This window comes from Telmatherina bonti (genome assembly GCF_933228915.1).
Source record: "Telmatherina bonti genome assembly, chromosome: 7".
Lineage (NCBI taxonomy): Eukaryota > Metazoa > Chordata > Actinopteri > Atheriniformes > Telmatherinidae > Telmatherina > Telmatherina bonti.
Window position 1 is genome coordinate 9,793,582 of NC_136625.1, and position 21,237 is coordinate 9,814,818.

General features: G+C 43.3%; 1 protein-coding gene across 1 annotated transcript; it reads right to left on the reverse strand.

Moving 5' to 3' along the window:
• Window positions 1-11,837: 11,837 nt before the first annotated feature.
• On the reverse strand, window positions 11,838-18,050 carry LOC306758237 (Krueppel-like factor 6). Its single transcript, XM_079243486.1, has 4 exons — window positions 17,784-18,050; window positions 14,880-15,453; window positions 13,829-13,952; window positions 11,838-12,393 (listed from the first exon to the last, which is right to left on the reverse strand). Exons 1-4 carry the CDS (start codon window positions 17,883-17,885, stop codon window positions 12,342-12,344), a joined length of 852 nt encoding a protein of 283 aa, XP_079099612.1. The 5' UTR covers window positions 17,886-18,050; the 3' UTR covers window positions 11,838-12,341.
• Window positions 18,051-21,237: the final 3,187 nt, after the last annotated feature.

A 21,237-nucleotide genomic window follows, 5' to 3' on the forward strand; every position in this document is an offset into this window, starting at 1 on the left:
TCCCTACGGCTTATCACGACCTAACGGAGGTTTTCAGCAAGGATAAAGCCCTAGCGCTGCCACCCCATCGGCCTTATGATTGCTCCATTGAATTACTCCCAGGTGCTCCGTTACCAACCTGCCGACTTTACAATATTTCTCGACCTGAGATGGAGGCCTTGGAGGGATACATCTCAGATTCCCTGGCAGCTGGATTGATCAGGACCTCATCATCACCCGTCGGAGCAGGATTCTTCTTTGTCTCTAAGAAGGATGGCTCCCTTAGGCCCTGCATTGATTGCCGGGGCTTAAATGCAATCACCGTGAAGAACAAGTACCCTCTACCACTACTGGAGTCAGTTTTCAATTCCCTTCATGGTTCCACGATCTACACTAAGCTCGACCTCCGTAATGCTTACCACTTGGTCAGAATGAGAGAAGGAGATGAATGGAAGACCGCATTTCGAACTCCCCTGGGCCATTTTGAATACCTGGTAATGCCGTTCGGTCTTTGCAATGCTCCTGCTGTGTTTCAGGCCCTGGTAAACGATGTATTACGTGACTTCCTTAACCGCTTCGTCTTCGTCTATCTAGACGACATCCTCATCTTCTCCCGGACCCAGTCGGAGCACGTGCAACATGTCCGACTTGTCTTACAGAGACTTTTGGAAAACCGCTTGTTCGTCAAGGCTGAGAAGTGCGAGTTCCATGCTAATACAGTAACCTTCCTTGGATACATTTTTGAGACCGGGCAGGTCCGTGCAGACCCGGAGAAGATCAAGGCGGTTGTAAATTGGCCCACTCCCACCTCTGTAAAGGACCTGCAACGCTTCCTGGGATTTGCCAATTTCTACCGTCGCTTCATCCGTAACTATAGTCAGATTGCAGCCCCTCTTACTCGCCTTACCTCACCTTCGGGTCCCTTTACCTGGTCTGGACCTGCAGATCAGGCCTTCCTTAGACTGAAGGAACTTTTCACCACAGCACCAGTTCTCCTCCACCCTGATCTCAGTAGTCAATTTGTGGTTGAGGTCGATGCCTCGGACAAGGGGGTTGGAGCCGTGCTGTCTCAACGATCTACCAGGACTCAGAAACTCCATCCCTGCGCTTATTTTTCTCGACGTCTCACCCCGGCCGAACAGAATTACCACGTCGGTGATCGTGAGCTACTAGCCATTAAATTGGCGCTCGAACAGTGGCGTCACTGGCTGGAAGGTTCTAGGCTGCCATTCCTCATTTGGACAGATCATAAAAACTTGGAGTATCTGCAGTCCGCGAAACAGTTGAACCCTGTCAAGCCCGTTGGTCCCTTTTCTTTAACCGTTTCAATTTCACTCTGTCGTACCGACCCGGTTCCAAGAACCAGAAGCCAGACTCCCTTTCCCGCCAGTTCACATCAGGTTCCACTCCCTCCACGGACACAATCCTGCCTGCCACCTGCATTGCTGCTGCAGTTACCTGGGACGTGGAGGATAAGGTCCTCGCGGCCCAGCGACGGCAACCTGACCCAGGCACAGGTCCGCCTAACCGTTTGTTTGTTCCAGATACCGCCCGTTCCTTGGTCCTCCAGTGGGGTCATTCTTCTCGCCTGGCCTGCCACCCTGGATCCACGCGCTCCCTATCCCTCATCAAGCGTAGGTTTTGGTGGCCCACGATGGATAAGGATACTCGGGAGTTTGTAGCTGCCTGCACTACCTGTGCCCGGAGTAAGGCCTCACATAGACCACCGGCGGGTCTCCTACGACCCTTACCTGTTCCCAGCCGGCCCTGGTCCCACATTGCCCTGGACTTCGTCACCGGCTTGCCCGTCTCCAGAGGTAAAGACACTATCCTAACCATTGTTGACCGTTTTTCCAAGGCCGTGCATTTTGTTGCTCTCCCCAAGCTCCCCTCGGCCAAGGAAACGGCTGATCTAATGGTTCACCACGTGTTTCGGCTCCACGGGCTACCCGCGGACATCGTGTCTGACAGAGGGCCCCAATTCACGTCTCAGGTATGGCGGGCTTTCTGTCAGTCTATTGGTGCCACTCTGAGTCTGTCGTCTGGTTTTCACCCTCAAACCAATGGTCAAGCTGAAAGGACCAACCAGGACTTGGAGACTGCCCTCCGGTGTGTGTCAGAGGCTAACCCGTCCTCTTGGAGCGAACATCTGGACTGGGTGGAGTATGCTCACAATTCTCTCACCTCCTCAGCCTCTGGATTGTCCCCTTTTGAGTGCTCCCTAGGGTACCAGCCACCACTGTTCCCCGCCCAGGAGGGTGAGGTTTCGGTGCCGTCCGTCCAGCTTCACATCCGCCGCTGCCGACGGGTCTGGCAGAAGGCTCGGGCTGCGCTTCTCCGAACTGGGGAACGGAATCAGCGCCAGGCGGATCGTCACCGGACCCCTGCGCCCGATTATTCCCCCGGTCAGAAGGTTTGGCTTTCATCCAGGAACATTCCCTTACGAACCGATGCCCGGAAACTAGCCCCTCGTTACTTGGGCCCCTTTGAAGTTCAACGGGTCATCAACCCTACGGTGGTCCAACTCAAACTCCCCAGTTCCATGCGGGTTCATCCCTCATTCCACGTCTCCCAACTTAAGCCTGTTTCGTCCTGTCCTCTGGTCCCTCCTTCCAGGCCCCCTCCTCCCGCCCGGCTTGTGGCTGGTCGCCCGGCTTACACGGTCCGCCGTCTCCTTGATGTGCGCCGTCGTGGTCGGGGTTTTCAATACCTGGTGGACTGGGAGGGGTATGGTCCTGAGGAGCGTGCCTGGGTCCCCCGCTCTTTCATTTTGGATGCCTCCCTGGTTCGTGACTTTCGCCGGGCTCATCCTGACCGTTTTCGGTCGCCTGGTGGCTCCCGTTGAGGGGGGGGGGTACTGTTGTGATCCTGTTCCTTGGTGGGCGTGCCTGGCATCCTAAACACCTGATCCTCATTCTGGCAATCAGCTGCAGCACTATTTAGGATCCGCCCGGCCTGCTGTTCATCGCCAGATTGTTGAACGTTCCGCGGTACAACTCTCGGCCTGAAAGATTCTTTCCTGTGTGTAGTCCTGATCAATGACCCGTGTGTTTTTTCCCGTCAGAGATCCTGCCTGTTTGCCCGATTGTTGGCCTGCCTGCCTGCCCGCCTGCCTGCCCGCCTCTCTATCCGCTAGGTTTTCCTCCCCGCTTGTCTGCCTGCCGACTAAGCCTGGTTTCCGCATCCACCTGGGAAAGAATCAAGAATCTGAAAGAAGCAAATAAATTATTATCGAAACTCCAAGCCGAGTCCGCATGTGAATTCTCCGAACCTGACGTCAACATAACGCATCCAAACTCTGTGAAAGTTCATATTAAAGGTTAATAATATTCGATGTGAACTTGTCTGTTCATATTCACATCATGTGGTGGAATATTACAGAAGCATATGTCTCTGAAATTCACACAATCTGTCGTAGCTTTTATTATTTTCACAATTTTTGATCATTCTAATAATAGTCTGCAATAAGTATTATTTATTGTAAATTTGTGGTTTTTCCTCATCCGTTCTCAATATGACCTCATCGTATACAAATTCAGTCAGACACATTCACACATTCTGACTCATTTTCTTTTTACCTAGTTAATGTCTAAATTCCTGACAATTTAAATTAATTTAATTGATTGAAATCACTTATGGTTTTTTTTTTCATCCTCAAGGGCAAATTGAAAGCAATGTATCTTGAATTCTGTTTTATTGTGTGTATTATGACTGTATACTGTTTAAGTTTCATTGTAATGAAAACCCCTTTTTGATCTTAAGAAGCTTATTTTATTGTTTGTTGTAACCAATATTTGTTCTTTTAAAAGTCCTTTTAGTTTGAAATAAAAATAAATCAATAAAAATTGTACAGATGCAGTTTATAAAGTCATTAGACATTAATCATGAAAACAGTCAATGTGTGGGATTATAACTGTGGGCAGGATCATCACTGCTACAGCAGGAAGCCTCTAACTGAACAGACTCTTGTTTCATTACTGTGTTTTGTAGAGGATACACAGTGATATCCTGTCATGGTTTGGACTTTTTGTGTGTCTTTTGTTCTTGTTTCCTGTTTTTATTTTGTACTTCTTCCTGTTTAGCTCCCCTGTGCATTGTAGCTCGCTTTGCTTCCTCTTCATTAGCTCACCTGGTTCGATTTTCTGATTCATTTCACATGTTCCTCGTTACTCCCTCAGTGTATGTGTACTCCTTGGTTTGGAGTTTCCGTTGTCAGATCATCTGTTATGTCTTCAGTTCAGTTTATTTGGATTAAATCTTGTTCCTGCATCTCGTCTGCCTCCTGCCTTTGGGTTCCCAAATCTCCACAAACCCTGACATATCCTCATGTTCTGCAACTTGTACAGCATTCCTCCATGCACAGTCATCTCTGGGGAATCCACAGCAGCTCCCAGGACACTGCCAGCATTCTTTATTAGTTTTTCTGGTTGTTAGAGTCACTACATTGGGACAAAATGCACTCTCCATCCTGTGCTGACATACATAATCATGCTGCAAATGCTGAATGAGCCAAAGGCACCTTGGGAAGTATGATCCTCTCCTCAGCCTCACCGTTTCTTTCCCAGCCTTGTCTGTTGCTGGTGAATCTTTTCCTTTTATCACCTCTGCCCAGGAAGTGGCAGGGGTTGTGTTTTTTTTGCCAGCATGTCCGTCCTTTTTCTGTTTGTTTGTATGTTTGTTTGTCAGCAACTTCGTCCAAACACTGAGCAGATTTTTGTGATTCTTTTTTCTGAGAATGACTCTTGGTCTAACCTGGATCTGTTAAATTTCGAGAGGTATATGGATCACTATCTTACTGTGGCCGACAGGTGCAAACATGCTTTATATTTAAAAACACACTGCATATAAGAAAACAACTGCAAAACAACTTCTTGAAGATTTTTTTTTTTTTTTTGGAAGTGTTTTCTTCTTGATGTTTTTTTCCTAAATGCAGCCTGTCTTTATACAAGAAGTGTGTTTGCACCTGTCAGCCACTGTACCATCTGGAAACTGCAAAATGGAGCCATTTTCAGTATATATGCATATAACTCCACAATAAATGGTCAGGGTACTTGGCTAAAAATACAGCAGAAATCAAAGTTGGGTCTGGATCTGGATCTTGGCTAAACTCAGGATACCACCATCCTGAACCGGCAAAAAAAAAAAAGAATGGAATCTTGTTGGGAACAATGGGAAATGTCAACTAGAAACAGCTATTATTGAAATAATAGCAACTGTGAAGGCCCATTTATTGAATTATGCTGAATGGTTGAAATGAAACTGCATAAGTATAAGAAATTGAAAAAAAAAAGCAAAAATGACATTTTTTCACATTACCCTACATCAGGATTGAACTCATGAACTTCTGTATTAAAGCACACTGACATACACACCCCGCCACTAGTACCCTTAGTTGCACCTTGGAAAAAGCATTGAAATTTTTTTCCAGTTGAGACGGGAAGGTCTTTGTTTTTCACTTCGCAAAGTTACAACTCCAGCGAACCCCATATGAAGTATTAGAAAGTGGGATGAGGGTTGATAACTTTACCAAAGCTGAACTGATATTTCAGCCCTGCACATGTACTGTGGTTTGCACCCTGGCATGACTTCTCCGCTTCCTCCCACTTTCTAAAGACATACACATTAGTTAATTGATCATTCTAAATTCTCCTTAGGAGAGACTATGAACGGGAGTGGTTCTTAGTGTCTCTGTGTTGGCCCTGCAATGGACTGGCGATCTGTCCAGGGTGTACGATGCCTCTTGCCTGCTATACGCTCCAGCCTCCTGGGATCCTGAATTGGATTAACCCCTATAGAAAATGAATGAATGTTTAATTTGGATAAAATAAATCATTTCCTATACAACACCAAACCATCATACCAGGCTGTTATTGTGCACAGCGGGAAGTATAATACCTCCAGAGGAAGGAAATGTGTCATGGTCATGAATATTTCATTGATACAAATGTCTTTATTTTGCTTACAAGATAATTGACAGAGGGAAAAGATTCTGGCCGACTCCCCAATACGTGGAGACACCAACTGTCTGGAAATGCTGAAATGGAAACCTCCTGGTGTTGTCATCTGAATATTAGATTGACAAAATAGGATTTTCTTTTTCTTTTTTTTTATTCCTATCTAATATTGTTTGCAGTTTTTCCTTCATTTTCTTTCATTTATATGGTATTTCACAGTTCTTTCATTCTTTTGTCACAAATTAAAATATCAATAAACATATAGACAGAACGAAGGAAAGAAAGAAGCCCTCTCGAGAGCACTTCAATTATTCAGGGGCTTTGGGGCATGGAGCATGGCAGACTCGGTGGAGCAGTTTTTAAGCTGAGGCACTTGGTGCTTGCAATCGGAGATGAAGAGGCTATTTGTCTGTGTTGTGTGCAGAGCTCTTATCAGCGATTTGTTTGTGGCACGACTTAATTTGCATAAATTTCTTGGAGAGTAAGATGAAAACTGCTCTCTTGGCTGGAACAGGAGGAGCAGATTGTCCTCTATGTGCACATTCCTCCACACTGCTCGGATTGTTGTTCAAATGTTAAACTTATGATAAGATTTTCATCACAGAACTTGATGATTAATATATCCGGAAGAATAAATGAAAAGCTATTTTTTCCCTCCCATATTGCAAATCTACCAGCTGCTTCCAGGTCTCTGTATTTGAACCATATTGGTGCCTGTTTGGTCACTGTGTCTGTCAGTCACAATAACTTGGTACTCAGGTTGTTGCTGAGATCTGAAACACTGTGACATCCTAACAATAGAATCTAAAATTAGAAAAGGGGAGACATGATGGATGTTAACAAGCCAACATTTAGTCTGATAATATTAGGATGACTGACTGCAGTTCTGTAAAAAGACTCCCACATCACATCTGTCTGGAACATTTCAGTTTTGGCCAAATAGCCCATTTGTTGCCTGCAACAATACTTGTCCATGAATTTTCTTTGCATAGTGTTGAAGGAGCGCTTAGGAGAGAACTGTTGAGCTTAATCTACCCCCTCCTTAAATCCAAAAGTGAAAATATATTGGTCTAACATGGGAATGAAGTCTCCTGGGTGCAACTCCTGTGAGTTATTTCTCTGCAAAATAAAACTAAAATAACTATAAAATAAGAATCAACAACAACAAATGAATAAAAACAGAAAACAATAAAACAGATAAAAACAACAGAAGAAGCTGTGATGGACTGCAGACCGGTTCAGGGTGTCTCCTGCCTCTCGCTGAGTGATTGCTGGGATAGGCTCCAGCTTCCCGCCACCCTTAATCAGACTTGGCGGTTTGGAAAAAGAATAAATGAACTGTGTTAATCCAAAGACAAGCATGAACAAGTTAGACTTTAAAGGCTATTTGCTGATTGTACAGACAGGGGTAATGTGTTCCACAATGTAGGAGCCACAACTGCGGAGTTTTCACGCGGGATCGAGGAACGCCCAAGTCCATCTGGTCAGCTGACCTGGGGGCTCCGGAGGGTCGATGACTACAGGTAAGTAAAACAATGCTGATAAGTTATATTAGATCAAGGCTGCAAAAGTACACACATTTTTTTTTTTAGAAAAGTACTTCTGTTTGAATAATCAATCAATAAGAAGTCTTTGTTAACTGCTGAAGTAATACCTAGTCGTGTGCTTTACGTATAAAAGTAAAAAGTAACAAAGACACCACCTGTTTCATCAACAGATATCATCCACAGGAACGCCAAGCTCTGCTGTTATCTGCTTCTCAGTCACCCAGTCGCCAGCTATGGTTGCTTTTTTAATGCTTTTCTTAACTTATTAGTTATGTCATGTGGAGTTTCTTTGATTAGTTGTGAATCAGTGGATGCACCGAAATGTTTGCATTTCTAAAGGTTACTAAAGGTATACCGAGATCGAGTTTGACGTAGAAGAGCACACAATGATGCAAAACATTAAAACTGTTGGAAAGTACAGATATTAATAACATTTATAAGTTTTCCGTAAAAAGTACTCAAATTAGGATACTTATCTGGAAATTTATATTGCGAACAATGCCAGATCACTTATTCTTCATCACTTCCTTCACCAGTAGCAAACAATCAAATCAGTTTCAGGATTATTTTGCAGCACATTTTACTGCACTAGTGTGCAAAATAATACATTTGAATGGAATTTTCCCAACAAAGAGATTGTTCTATGCTGGAACTGTTAATGTCACAGTCTCCTCACTGGTAATGTCTACTGTAAATCCAGCTAAAAGCAGTAAGCACTTGCATCACATTCGATTCAGGTATGTTGCAGAAGGGATCATCTAAAAGTCGCCTTATAATGGCTCTGAAGAAGTGGACTTGGGATCCCTGATCTAAACTGTTGAGACCGAACAGATGGGAGGAAAGTCCGAAGCAGCATCCAGCTGCTGGACCAAGATGCATGAAGACTCCTTATAGCAGCCGCGCAGTGGATGAAAATCTTATGAATTGTCCATTTACTTTTAATAAGTTATGTAAAAGCTGCACAAGGATCAAACTGTGAGGTTTCTTCATGTTTTGAATTGGTTGACAAGAAATAAGCAGCTCATGAGGGAAAGAGCTTGAATGAAAATGAAATAAAGAGGAAAGAATTTATCAACACATTCTGTCTCCTCCTTTTTGGCTTATTTTATTTTAAGCATAAGTTATGATGTTAATTTAATTCCATAAATATGACCGTCCAGAGAGTGTTTCATTTGAGTCTTGTTCTGTTATTTACTTCATCATTTATAACTTAGAAGGCATTTGCATGTTGTTATAAACTGTTGGCATAACTGACTTTGTAAATAAAACAGGATCACTATTTGCATTTCAGTGTGATGAGAAAGATTCCCAACTTGTCATCAGCAAGTCCAAGTTTACTACTAGGAATGTGTTTTTCATGCACAGCGTCCCAAACTGAAGTCTTCCAGAAGTAGTACATCTACTTACATTCAGCGTATTGTAGTTCAGATAGAACCACTGTGTGAATCTAAGAACTGATTTTTTATTGTTTTATTGACTAAGCCACACAAGCCTCCTTTGTTTCCCTGAGTTCTCACTTAACACTAGACAAGTGTTATTCTGCTGCTGAAAATAGGCCCCCAAACACACACACACTTTGTATATCTGTGTAAGACTCTAACCTAGCTTGAGATAAAGCGGAAAAGGACCCCAAGTAGGGCTGTTGCCACTGAAAGGCAAATAAAGCAGAGTTTATGCTACAAAGTAAATATTTCTGTAGAAGAACCAGGATGAAACCTCTTCCAGTATGCTCCAGTTGTGCAGCCGACCCTGACTTTTGACCTCTATCAGGAAGGAGAGGGAGGAATTAGCTTCCCCTCCGGGACACTATGGAATATCTCATAAACATACAATTCCCATTTGTCCCATGGCATGGAAGGATGATGGGAGAAAGAAAAAAACAAAAAACACATGTAGAACCAATAAATTCTTTTTATCCATTTTCCAATAAAAAATACATTCATACAGAAACTATTTTACAAAACAATTTCAAATGAAAAAATCTTGTTATGCCATAAAATGAACAAAAATAGAGCCTCGTTTGTTTTTTTTTTTTCATGGTTATCCAATAAAGATTCTCAAGCTCAAGACAGGGTTTCTTTGCAGGTCTTTAAAATAAAAATTGTAGATAAATTACATGGCGAATTTAGAAAAAACAATAACAAATGAAAATTTTGCAATGCAAGATTATGACAATTCAAGTGTACAGAACAATTCATGTCTGAAAAAACTGCTTTTTTCAGTTTTCTTTACATGTTTTTTTTTTTTCCATTATTTATTTTTCTCTCAAAAGATAATAGGCCACATGTGTAAGCGCCTATTGATGCCATCTGAAAATGTACATTGCTCAATCATATGTTGATATTCTCCATAAACGAAGATGTCGAGCAAGCAAATGAAAGAGAACGGAGTGCATCTATTTTACAGTAATTCTTCAGCCTTTCATCTCATATTTAGAAACAACACACTGCACTTGTTTTTGGTCCCAAACCCATTCAAAATAGAAGCTTCCTTACAAAATTCTCTTTAGTTTACAATGTAACACATCTTTGCATCTTTGACATATTTCAGTGTAAAAAGAAGCATCGCCAAACAAATGTTCTATAATGTACAACAAGTTGACCTGCACAGGTGTTGAGTTATCACAAGGCTACCTGTGATGCTGACTACAGCGTGACGAGCATCCATTTTTAAAATAAAAAAAAAAACCCATCAAGTTCCCTCTCAACACTTCCCCGTCTTGCACTTTTAACACAACCAGTAAAAAGATGGTGGCTGTGGTGGGAAATGATGATGAAATTGTCCAACTGAGAACTGGGGAAGAGAGAATTTCAACAGCCCACATAGAGATGCGATGAACTCTCAGAATTTAAGTGAAAACATGCACATAACGAAGGTGGTACAGACATACGTCTGGTCCTTGTCCCACACCGGTTTGTTAACCAAGACAGAAACCTGCAGCGCAGCTTAGCTGAACTGGTTAGACTGGTCATGGTACCGTTTAGTCAGAATGGGGTGGGGGGGTTGTATAAACTAGGCGTGAGGAAAGACACTGAATGACAATGAGATCGAGACAAGACAAAACAAACAACATCGAAACAGACTCGTGATTGAGACTGCCGTCATCACTTCAAAGGACACGTCCATTTCTCGACATTACACACTTCTGACACAACTAATACAAACGGCCCTGATGTAAATGTTTTCTTAGCTGTAAATTTTAATTAGCCACTACCACGGTGACCGAGCGCACAGCGTTTCATGAGAACATGTTTCCAAGGCTCTGTACCTTTGACAGCATAGTTACAATTTATCTGCTGTTCATCCACACAGGCTTTCTACTACATAGTAGTAAAACACTAGAAAAATGAATTGCTTTTCCACATACTCCACAATTCTGTCTCAGATCTGGATAATTTTGAAGAATATGATTTAGTTCTGATATATTTATGATATATTCAACACAGAATGCACAGATATGCAAACATGGCAGTCATTATGAAGTTGATATATGGTATTTTTTTTATATTCAAGAGTTTAGAAGAAACTGTTGCAAGAGAAAAGGGCAAAAAGGTGCAACTGTATGGATCAGAGCCTTTATAAAGCTATTCAGTAACGCACTACTGCATACGCAATGGCCGTTTGGTGTATGTGAGAGTGAGAGAGTGATCTATTTAACAGGACAAGGCCACTTACATAAGGCATCAGTAAGGTCAACAGTGCATTTACAGATAGAAAAAAAAGAGAGACGCAAATGTGAAAAATCAAGCAACAAAAAATAAAAGAAAATAAAAATCCCATGATAAAGACAGTTGCTAAGCAATAGTGGTATCCCCAATTTGTCAAGAAAGAAAGAAAAACAAAGAAAAAAAAAAGACTGCCTTATGTTTTTTGTACAATACAAGAATATTGAGCATTATGAAGGTAGCTGCTCTTGAATGGAATTTTGTTGTCCTATAAGCAAACAAGTGAGCAACGCATCCCCAGATCCCATGCAATTTTTGTTATAATGGCAATAACTGTGTACAATTTTTTTTTCCTTTTTTCTTTTTAAGATAGAAGGCTTACACAATGGACAACAAAATGAGCTTTATAGCGTGTATGTTTTGAAACAGGCTACGTAATACATTGCACATTTAATAGCTGCACTAAACAAAACAACCTCCCACTTTTGGACAGGGAGTTGTAGTTCCACCTCCTGGCAGAAAGGGGGCGCCTTCGAGCAAATCAACTCCACCAAACAACCACCCCCCCTCCCCTTCCTCCCTGCCACTGCGAACAGACTCAATCAACACAGACAGAACTGTTTGCTTGCATTCATTCTTAGTGAGACAACAGATAAACCCCCACCCTCCCCTCAGAAACAGAAAACCTCCCTTGTATAACATCATCCCCCTTCGATGTCATTCACTCGCAGTTCCACAATGCAAGCTCCATCTGCTCCATAAAGCCAGCACAGGCATCCAGTCACAGGCACTCACAGTCCCATGCACACAGGCAAACACACTGTCATTGGAGGAATGGCACCCCGACCCCCGGAGTCCCATAATCTCCAGGAAAAAAAAAAGCATTGAACACCATACAGAAGAGTCTCTTCCCATCTTCGTCAGCCAAGGTTTTCCCCACACTTTCTTTTCGCCAAGTCTCTCTTTGCCTCTCCCGTTCCTCCGTAAAAGCCTTTCAAGAGCAATCTCCACAGCGAGGTGTTGGAGGCACTAAGTATGGTGCAAATAATAACCTGCGTTGCTTCATGTTTTTCCACTGACTGGAACACGGCGGTGCCACTGTTCACGCTCCCAGGACACACTGTCCTCGCTGATCCCCAACAGGTCAGGACAATCTAACAGAATCATCCCTCAGAGCTTTTAACATGGAGGCCATCTTAGATGTGCCTCTTCATGTGCAGCGCCAGGTGGTCAGAGCGGGAGAAACACCTGAGCAGAGAAAACACATTTGTCGATCAATAAAAGGTCGGTTATGCAAACATTTTCACATTAATTTTACTTTGCTTTCCCAACATTCAATATATGGAGGCAAGAGTTTAGCTGTAGCGTTGTAGTTAGCATTAGCAACACTTAGCAACACTGATCAATAACGCTACATAGGTGGAAAAATGCAAAGCGCAACAAAATAAGTAAAAAAGAAGTAAGTAAAAAGTTCTAACTTAAACTTTATTAATGGTTTGTTTATGAACAAATGAGTCTCATTCTGAAATGTGAGCTCCAAAGCATTCTTCCAGAATAATTAGCTCTTTTGCTAATTTGAACAATTTCTAATAAAATCCTTTTGGTTATTTGTGTTCAATAACTGTAGGTTTTTTTTTAAATAAATAAAACCTGGTAAATAAACAACATAAAGCTCTTTTCTCAGATCCAAAATACTCTTTCTGTGTTCTGTTGAGATGAAAAGAGCATCAGTGCTGGCTGTGCTGTCGCTCTTCCATCTGTTTATCTGTTTACCCTCAAAGTGTCCACAGAAATGTTTGGTCTGTACCTCCAGGCCAAAATTAAGTATTCATCAGGGAACTCTGGCAAACTTAAGACCATCTATTTTCCCTCCTGTTTCCTTTTGCACTGTCAGTGTTGGACGATGCATAAAACGAAACCTGGCTTTTCAATTCAGATTGATCTTTATATGATTGAGCTGATGTCAGTTTATAAAATGTAAAAGATTAACATTTGAATAAGCTTTTTTCCTGTGCATGTGCAAAGCTTTATCCCCCATTAGTCTCATATGACAATGCTAGCAGCTTATTATTTAATATCCAAGTAAGATGGACAAAAAAATTAATCCAAAATTGAATTGGCCTGAAATTAACATTGAAATGCACTTGTGGTATCAGTGTCAATACCAAATCCTCACTAACAGACAATTTGTTGGTGCCAACTATTTATTTAGATTTTCCAAATCGGACCTTTCCACACACACCTTTACCTTCTGGACCAATCAAAGTACACTTATGCCACTGGCTGCTTCTCATGTGCTCAGTTAGTACCTACACTGAAGTAGGAACTACTTTTAGAAAGTTCTTGTCATAGAAACTTTGTGATTCTAAAGCAAATAATGGCCAAATGAGATGGCGACTCATTTCAACACCTCCTGACTTCCACCTTTTAGCAATCTGCTCATCCCATTATAGTCTGGCCTCTTTTCCTCCTACTCTCTGGTCTGCTCCACCGGTCCATTCCAAACTCTCTTTCATCCCTTTTGATAAAACTAATTTGCCATGGTCTTTGAGAAATAAAAAAAAGTACTTATCACCAGAAGTAAAAAAAGAAAAAGGATAAACGCTTCACTCTTTGCAAGTTAATATTCAGAAAACCGTTTCAAGAGGGCATGAAATCAAACAATAATTGCGTGACTCCTTACCTGTCGCAGTGACTGCATTTAAATGGCTTTGCTCCAGTGTGCTTCCTGAAGTGTCGGGTGAGTTCATCACTTCGTGCAAAGCGCCAGTCACAGCCCTCCCATGAACACCTATAAGGCTTCTCACCTGAAAAATATAAAAAGAGAAGAAAGGAGAGGAGGGGGGGGGGGGGCACGTTAAAGAATGTCAAAGAGTTCAAAAGTTCTTGCAAAAACTTAGCCAGCTTTTAGAACTAAGCCGTATCTGTAAATTCACTCTAAACCCAGATATCAAACCATTTAAATCTCCCGAGTATGAACTAATATTTACGGTCCAAAAGCTGATATGATGCTGATTTCTGTGAAGGCGTGATCATAAGTCGAAAGGGCTGACTACTGTAAGCTGGAGAGGAAAAAAAAAACAACCTTGTGAGTCTCGAGATGTGTGGTATGCAGCTGTGCAGAACTGCCTGAGTGGAAAGCTTATGTAATGGAGGGGGGGAGCTGTTTGGGAAGAAAAAAAGAAACCCCCAGTGTTCCTAATGGCTCAGAAGACCATTAAGCGTGTGGCTAACGTGGTCAGGGAAAGACGCAAGGAATGCGACTTCCTCTGCTAATAGGCGACGCAGCTGTAAACAGCCTGGCAGAGGTCAGAGGTGACGAGGGAAACTACTCACATTCGAACCGTCCCCCCCCCTCAACAAAACAGTGCAAATGTCAGTTTCCCATAATTTCTCTAGGCTTTTTATTTCCTTTTTGTTTTTTCCTTAAAGCGGAACCGGAGCGAGCGAGTTCTCCAGTCTTTCCCATGGTGAAACCTGAGAACTGTTGATTTGTTTTCCTCTGGGTGCTGCCTGGCCACAAAGAAAGGCCCTCCCCTCCTGCATCTCCTACATTCTCCCCTCCCCCTGCATGAGGTCACGTTCTACTGTGTGAATTAGGTCATAGTTGAGGGCATTCCTCCTGACAAACTATTCAAAGTATGTGGGTGTATCCGCAACACTTTCCACTAGAAATCTGGACCCTAGTTCGTTTTTACCGACGTGCTGGCAGGCTCTGCGTTGGCTTCGCTTACCTGTGTGTGTGCGCTGGTGTGCTTTGAGGTGCGAGCTCTTGGTGTACACCTTCCTGCATCCGTTGAAGTGACAACTGTGCACCCGCCTCCTGCCGTCAGGTGATGCCTCCCCGCTGGTCAGCCCGGACCTTTCCAGGGTCCGCTCCATGCCCCCAGTCCTCATTTTCCCAGGCTTGTGCAGCACAGTCTGTATCCCACTCCACACCTGGGCTACAGAGCCCTCCTTGCTGAGCTCAGGTGAGGACGGCGGCGTGCTGATGATGGCAGAGCCGAGATCTTCGCCGCTGTCGCCCAGAATATCAGTCAAAGAGCTGGAAGAGAAGTCGAGGGTAGGGGAGAGCTCCTCGGAGCTGTCCGAGGCCTCGCTGCTGGAGTCGGAGTTGAAGCCGCCAACATCAAGGTGCTGGTTGTCCTGATTGTCTTCCTCCTCCTTGATGTGGGGGATCTTTGGGTCCGACTTGTCCCCACGGGCGAGCATCAACTTGCTCCACAGGTCCTCCTGGTTGTCAAATTTGAGGTCTGTGGCAGAGACATAGGGCTCGCTCTGAAGGTATCTCTCCAGCTCGAGGCATGTCTGTGTGGAGGGAAGATAATATAGCAGTGAATTTGCTGATATAGCGCCTAAAGGCCTTTAAAGGAATGCATTTGCCTCAACAGGAAAGTCCCAAAAACCACCAAAAATGTCATTTGTTTACACAGGAAACTGAAGAGTTCTCCAGTGTTCTGCGTTTATTCTTAGCTGCAGCAGGAAGAAATGCTGTGACACCGTAACACCACTGGCCCTGCTCAGTTCCTGCCTGCAGAAATGAGGCAAGACACAATGTCCTATGCAGACGATAGTCAAGTGCACTCTTAGGGTGCCCTCTGAGGCCATATCAGGAAGGATTACAAGCAGCACATATCCTCCGGAGAGCATGCAAGAACAAGGTGCTTTTACCCGCAAGCACAAGCATGCTTCTGCATGTGTGTGAGCATTAGTGTGTGTGTAAGTGCGTGCCGAGGATGGTCATGAAATTTACATATGATACAGAGCTCCCTCTTCGGGTTAGAGAAGTGCTTGTAGATCTTTTAAATCTATCAATTATTCAGCATAATGTGGATTTAATAATGCATTTGGAGGCATCGCTACAAATAACATAGCACACCAGGGACCGAGAGGAGGGAGGTCTGGTTCGTGGGGGTCCATAAAAAGCCTGGCATGAATACTGCAAGAGCCACTGTGGATTGTGGGCCTGTTTTCTGTGAAAAGGAAGTGAGAGAGCACTTCCTTAACCCTTCTGCAGTCAGCGAGCACAGGCCAGATATGACAGCAGCTTGCAGGCCTGTGCACTTCCCTGACGAAGCAGCTTTCAAATTTCAGTCAAATGTGACTATAAAGGAACTGAATTAAGCAGTTGTGCCCCTAAAGCCCGAAGCACGGAGGCTAATGAAGGATCATTTATTCCCCCGGTGAATAAATGAGGTTGAGGTTTCATCACTTGAGGTTTAAAAAAAAAAAAAAAAAAAAATACATCAAGCAAGACGGGGATACCCCTCTTTGGGTTGAACATGTAACGCAACAATGCTACTTTATTAAGAAATGTCTTCTTTTTTTCTTTCAAAATAGTGTGCAAACTCAAATATTTTGCAATCTTTAAATGTCTGATAGAAACCAAATAAGCAGCATGTTTCAAATAGTGAAATACAGACATGACAGATGGATGATCACAGAAACTGTGAGCTAAATATACAAGGACTATTGATTCTGGCAAATATGACAACTTTAAATCAAATCAAATCAAAGATACTTTACTCATTTGATTTGATTTGATTAAAAGTTGTCATATTTGCCAGAATCAATGCTTTAACAAGCATGTTTTAAAATGAGAAGATGGTGGGAGTAAGTTGGGAAGGAAAACTGAAATGTTCCCAGTCAGCAGAGCTGGATGAATCCCAGGCGAGCTTTAAATGCCTGAGACTTGGAGTGAAGCCCCAAAACATCTGATAAAACGTAGACAGAAATAAAAAAAAAAAGAGACGGAAGTGGATTCATTTCACTTCCCAAGCTGAACAACGAGACGCTTCACGTCCTCTTCCTGTCCAGAGTAAAGAGTCCAGAAACACTGTTCTGTCATCCAGGAGCCAAACTGGAACAGAAATCAGTCTCTCTGTCTGTTTCTCCCTCTCTGTCTGTCACTGGCGTGTGTGTGTGTGTGTGTGTGTGTGTGTGTGTGTGTGTGTGTGTGTGTGTGTGTGACAGAGCAGGAACGAGTGAGAGAAGCAGACAGAGGATGAGGTACGCGCAAAGACGCGCGGCTCGCCATTCAGTCGCTAAATCTGCAACACGGCGGCTTTTTATTTCCTCACATGCCCGACGCGCTTTCACAGCACGCGGGCACGAGCCCAAAACGATCCACAGGAGAGGTTTCAGTCAGTGAACCACCACAGAACAAGATGGGAACGCAAGAAAACACGACAAAAGTACAAATAATTTAAAGAAATACCGCGACATGTCACTGATTTCCACGACAGCAGAATATACGACGTGGTATTTCAATTAAACATAGGTGGAGGTTTTTATTTAGGAACATGTGAAGTCATTTAATCATTTTATGCCAATCATTTTATAAAAGTGTCATTAAAGAGAATTATTGCTGAAGCCACATGCATCACTTCCTTTAAAAAAAAAAAAACCCACAAGCAACACGACTTTATCATGGAAACTGTTGCTTTAATTCAAACGTTGGACTGGCATCAACAACTTTGACATTTGCGCGTCCACGCGCGGCTGTCAGTGCAAAAAAAAAAAAAAAAAAAAAAAACCCACCACGTTTACCCCTAAATAAGAAGCACGCACATTCCGTGCATTGCTGGAAGTGTCAGATGCAGCGAGGTGAAGGCGGTGTAGACCAGGCAACTCCTTACCTGCTGCCAGTACTCCTCCAGAGACGGTAAAGCTGAAAAGTATCCCGTGTCGTGCACTATTTGGAGCTCCTGGAAGATGCTACACATCGGGATGACATCCATCCTCCTGAGATTCAGCCACAAGTCGAAGCGAAGTGAAGCTCGGAGAGAGAAGCAGCTTGTTGTGGTGAGGGAGAAAGTGGAGTCTCTGCTGTGTGTGCATGTATGACCAGTCTGCAGTGGAGTGTCTCTCTCCGGTGGAGGTTTGTGAGCGCGTGACGCACGGAGAGCGCACCACACTGAACTCACCAAAAGTCCGTCAGCGCACTGTAAACTTCCCCCCGATTCAAAATTACAGACAAACCCACCCCCATGTGATTACATTACGTTACGACACGTCAACCAATGAGCTCAGAGGAGTTTGTTACCCGCCTCACAAAACACTCCCGGCCAATAGCGCGCGAGATTCCGCTCAGTCTGCGCGCTATGGTTGGCGCATGGCTCCCACTGTCTCCTGCTGTGATTGGACACTATTTTTAGGAGGCTATATAAGCTGAACTACTCGCACCACAACGAGGAAGTGGAGTATTTTTACTGATTCAAATGTGAGCTGCAGCTCCGGAGCGGTGACAGCCGCGCTGCAAGCAGCAGCTTCTGCCCGCAGATTGAAACATTTCACTGTCTTTATTTCAACACACACACTCACACCTCTCTTAGTTCTCGTTTCACGCCGACTCCAGCTGTGAATTTGTAAAAGGTGCAGAAGCCCGCAATGAAAACGACGCAGATTAGTCTCCAGTCTGCGCAGCGCAAATCATGCCCAACGACTGCGAGGCCCCTGCAAGAAGCCCAGGGGGATCATCAAGAGTCTGATCAATTTCTCTGCTCTATGAAACAAATCTGATAGAGCTCTTCTTTTCATGGCTGTCCAGAGATGCATGGGGATTATTGTGAGTCTTTTCATAGCGGGGGAGACAATTTAATAAGCTGTTAAGTTATAATAGGGTTGCCATGAAGATGATTTTTTTTTCTTTTTCTTGCTTTTTGTAAAAGTATTGTATCAGCAGCAGCTTGAGGGTCTGCTTTAATGTTGCTTGAGACAATGTGCATGTGTGTGCGTGATCCCAATCACCTGTGGCTGTTTTACATCTGCACCAGTGTTCTACCTATTCTCTGTTACAATTAAAGAAACCACATTGCAGCTTTTTTTTGTTTGCTTTTTTTCTTAAGAAGAGATAAAAAGTAATATTAATAAATAAATAAATTCGAACTGTGGACCACCTATGGAGCATGGTGAGAGTTTCTAATAAAAGAAGGTAATCTATCTGGCACTTCTAGAATGACATGTTTTAAATACACACTGGCACTCTTCCAGAAATATATATCCTCTCCCTTCTCCTCCTTTAAATGTAAATGATCATTGCTTTGCTATGATCGCTTCTTCCACCAGCGAGATCAGAGAACATGAATATTAATTGGAAATAACAGACTTATATCTTGACATATGAAGAGATTTATTTCCTTGGTATTCTGCATGCTTCATGCTTTAAGCAATTAACTTACAAACCATACAAAATGTGAACAAATCAGGCAGGCAAGGGGTTAAATCAACTACTTCCTTTATTTATTTATTTTTAGCACACTTCCATCAACACTTTGGTCATTTTTAGTTTGTGCTCTTTCATACCTGCCGGGTTGGTTAATGTCACAAGCTTTAAAATATGCAATATGTGCAAGAAAAACTACACATGCAGTTGCATAAGATGTGGGATAAAGTTGAAGTCGAGCGCAACAACAGCGCCATTGAAAAGTCAAAGGCAGGCGATGTGACAAACAACATATTTGGAACAGAGCACCATTGTTTGATCCATGGGCCCAGTCGAGCGCCTCCACAGTGGAGTCTCTTTTGTTGAGGTCTCAGCAGTGGGCACATTTGCAGCACTCAGCAGCATCACATTCTGTCATGAGTCTATGGGTTTGAGGGACAGAGAGCACACGGACCAGGCTCTGCTGTGAAACGCATCATAAGTAAATGAAAGGAAGCGTCATGTTTCCCCGCAGCACCGATGATTCAGTGCTGACCTTAGAAGCAGCCGAGGGGAGCAGCGGAGCTTTTACAGTACGATAAAGCACAGATTATATCCGCTGTGTTTTTTCTTTTCACGCAACCACCTGCTCATGTAGTGTACGGTCTAATAAGGGATCTGATTGGTTTTAAATCTAAGTATGAAGCAATGAGTGAATGAAGTCTGAGATGATCTTTCTTCCACTGGAAGATCTTTGACAAAACAACATGAATGATGGAAGTAGTGCAACAATAAACTATCTGAGATCATGTGTGAGAAATAATACAATGAACTATGTATCTGTTATGTTGTCAGAGTCATAAAACTATTTATCCAACAGCCAAGGTCCCTGGCCCGGTCTTTTATACTGGTTTATTTGTTTCTGGTCTGTCATCTTACCAGTGGAGGCAGATGGCCTACCTCCCAGAGTCTGGTCCTGCTGGAGGTCTCTGCCTGTTAAACAGAGTTTTTTTCCTCTCTTCTGTCGCCATCCTGCACATCAACACCGCGCCCCCCCCCCCCCCCCCCCCATGCATGCTGAGGACAGGGAATTGAAGTGAATAATCAGTGTGATGTTTTTGTTTCTTTTTACACTTTGTAGGATTCATTTGAACTGCTTTGCATCAAACTGAATGGGAATAAATTTGGAAGAAATCAGATTCAACTGGACTAAATATTCCTTGTCCACTTTATTAAGTTCACCTTCTAGTAACTGGCTTCAGAACTGGTGTTACAGATTTAACAGGGTACTGGAAATACTCCTCAGAGACATTTTTCTCCATATTGATGTGATTGTGTCACACAGATGCTTTGTTGGCTACACATCCTTGGTGCTCTATTGGCTACATGTCTGGCGACTATGGAGGCCATTGGAGTACAGTGAAGTCATTGTCATGTGGAAGAAAGCAGCTGGAAATGTGACATGGTGCACCATCCTGCTGGAAGTACCATCAGAAGATGTTACACTGTGGACATGAAGGGATGGACATGGTCAGCAGCAGTCCTCAGACAGGCTGCAGTGGTTGAACCATCCCCAGCTGGGTTCCCACTTCATCACACCACCAGGAGCCTGAACTGTTGATAAAAGGCAGGATGGATCCTTCTTTCATATTGTTATTGCCAAAGTCTGACTTTACCATCTGAATGTTACAACTGAAATTGAGATTTTTCACACCAGACAACTCCTCCCAAACTTCTGTGGTCCATTTTTGGCAAGTTTATAGCAAATTGTAGCCTCAGTTTCCTGTTCTCAGCTGACAGGAGTGGCGCCCAACTCCAACCCATCCTCTTCAAGCTTTGATGTGTTGTGCAGTCATGGAGGGAATTCTGCATACCCTGGTTGTTTAACTTCCTATTGCCCCTTTTTTATCATCTCCAACTCTGCCCAGTTTTCTCTGACATCTGACATC

What these genes read in the sequence shown, in the direction of transcription:
- LOC306758237 (XM_079243486.1), bottom strand. Translation starts at nt 17,885, where the DNA reads ATGGATGTCATCCCGATGTGTAGCATCTTCCAGGAGCTCCAAATAGTG. An exon ending in ACACCAGCGCACACACACAG is followed by an intron (nt 13,953 to 14,879) that starts GTAAGCGAAGCC and finishes TATATTTTTCAG; the next exon opens with GTGAGAAGCCTTATAGGTGT. An exon ending in AAATGCAGTCACTGCGACAG is followed by an intron (nt 12,394 to 13,828) that starts GTAAGGAGTCAC and finishes TTCTCTGCTCAG; the next exon opens with GTGTTTCTCCCGCTCTGACC.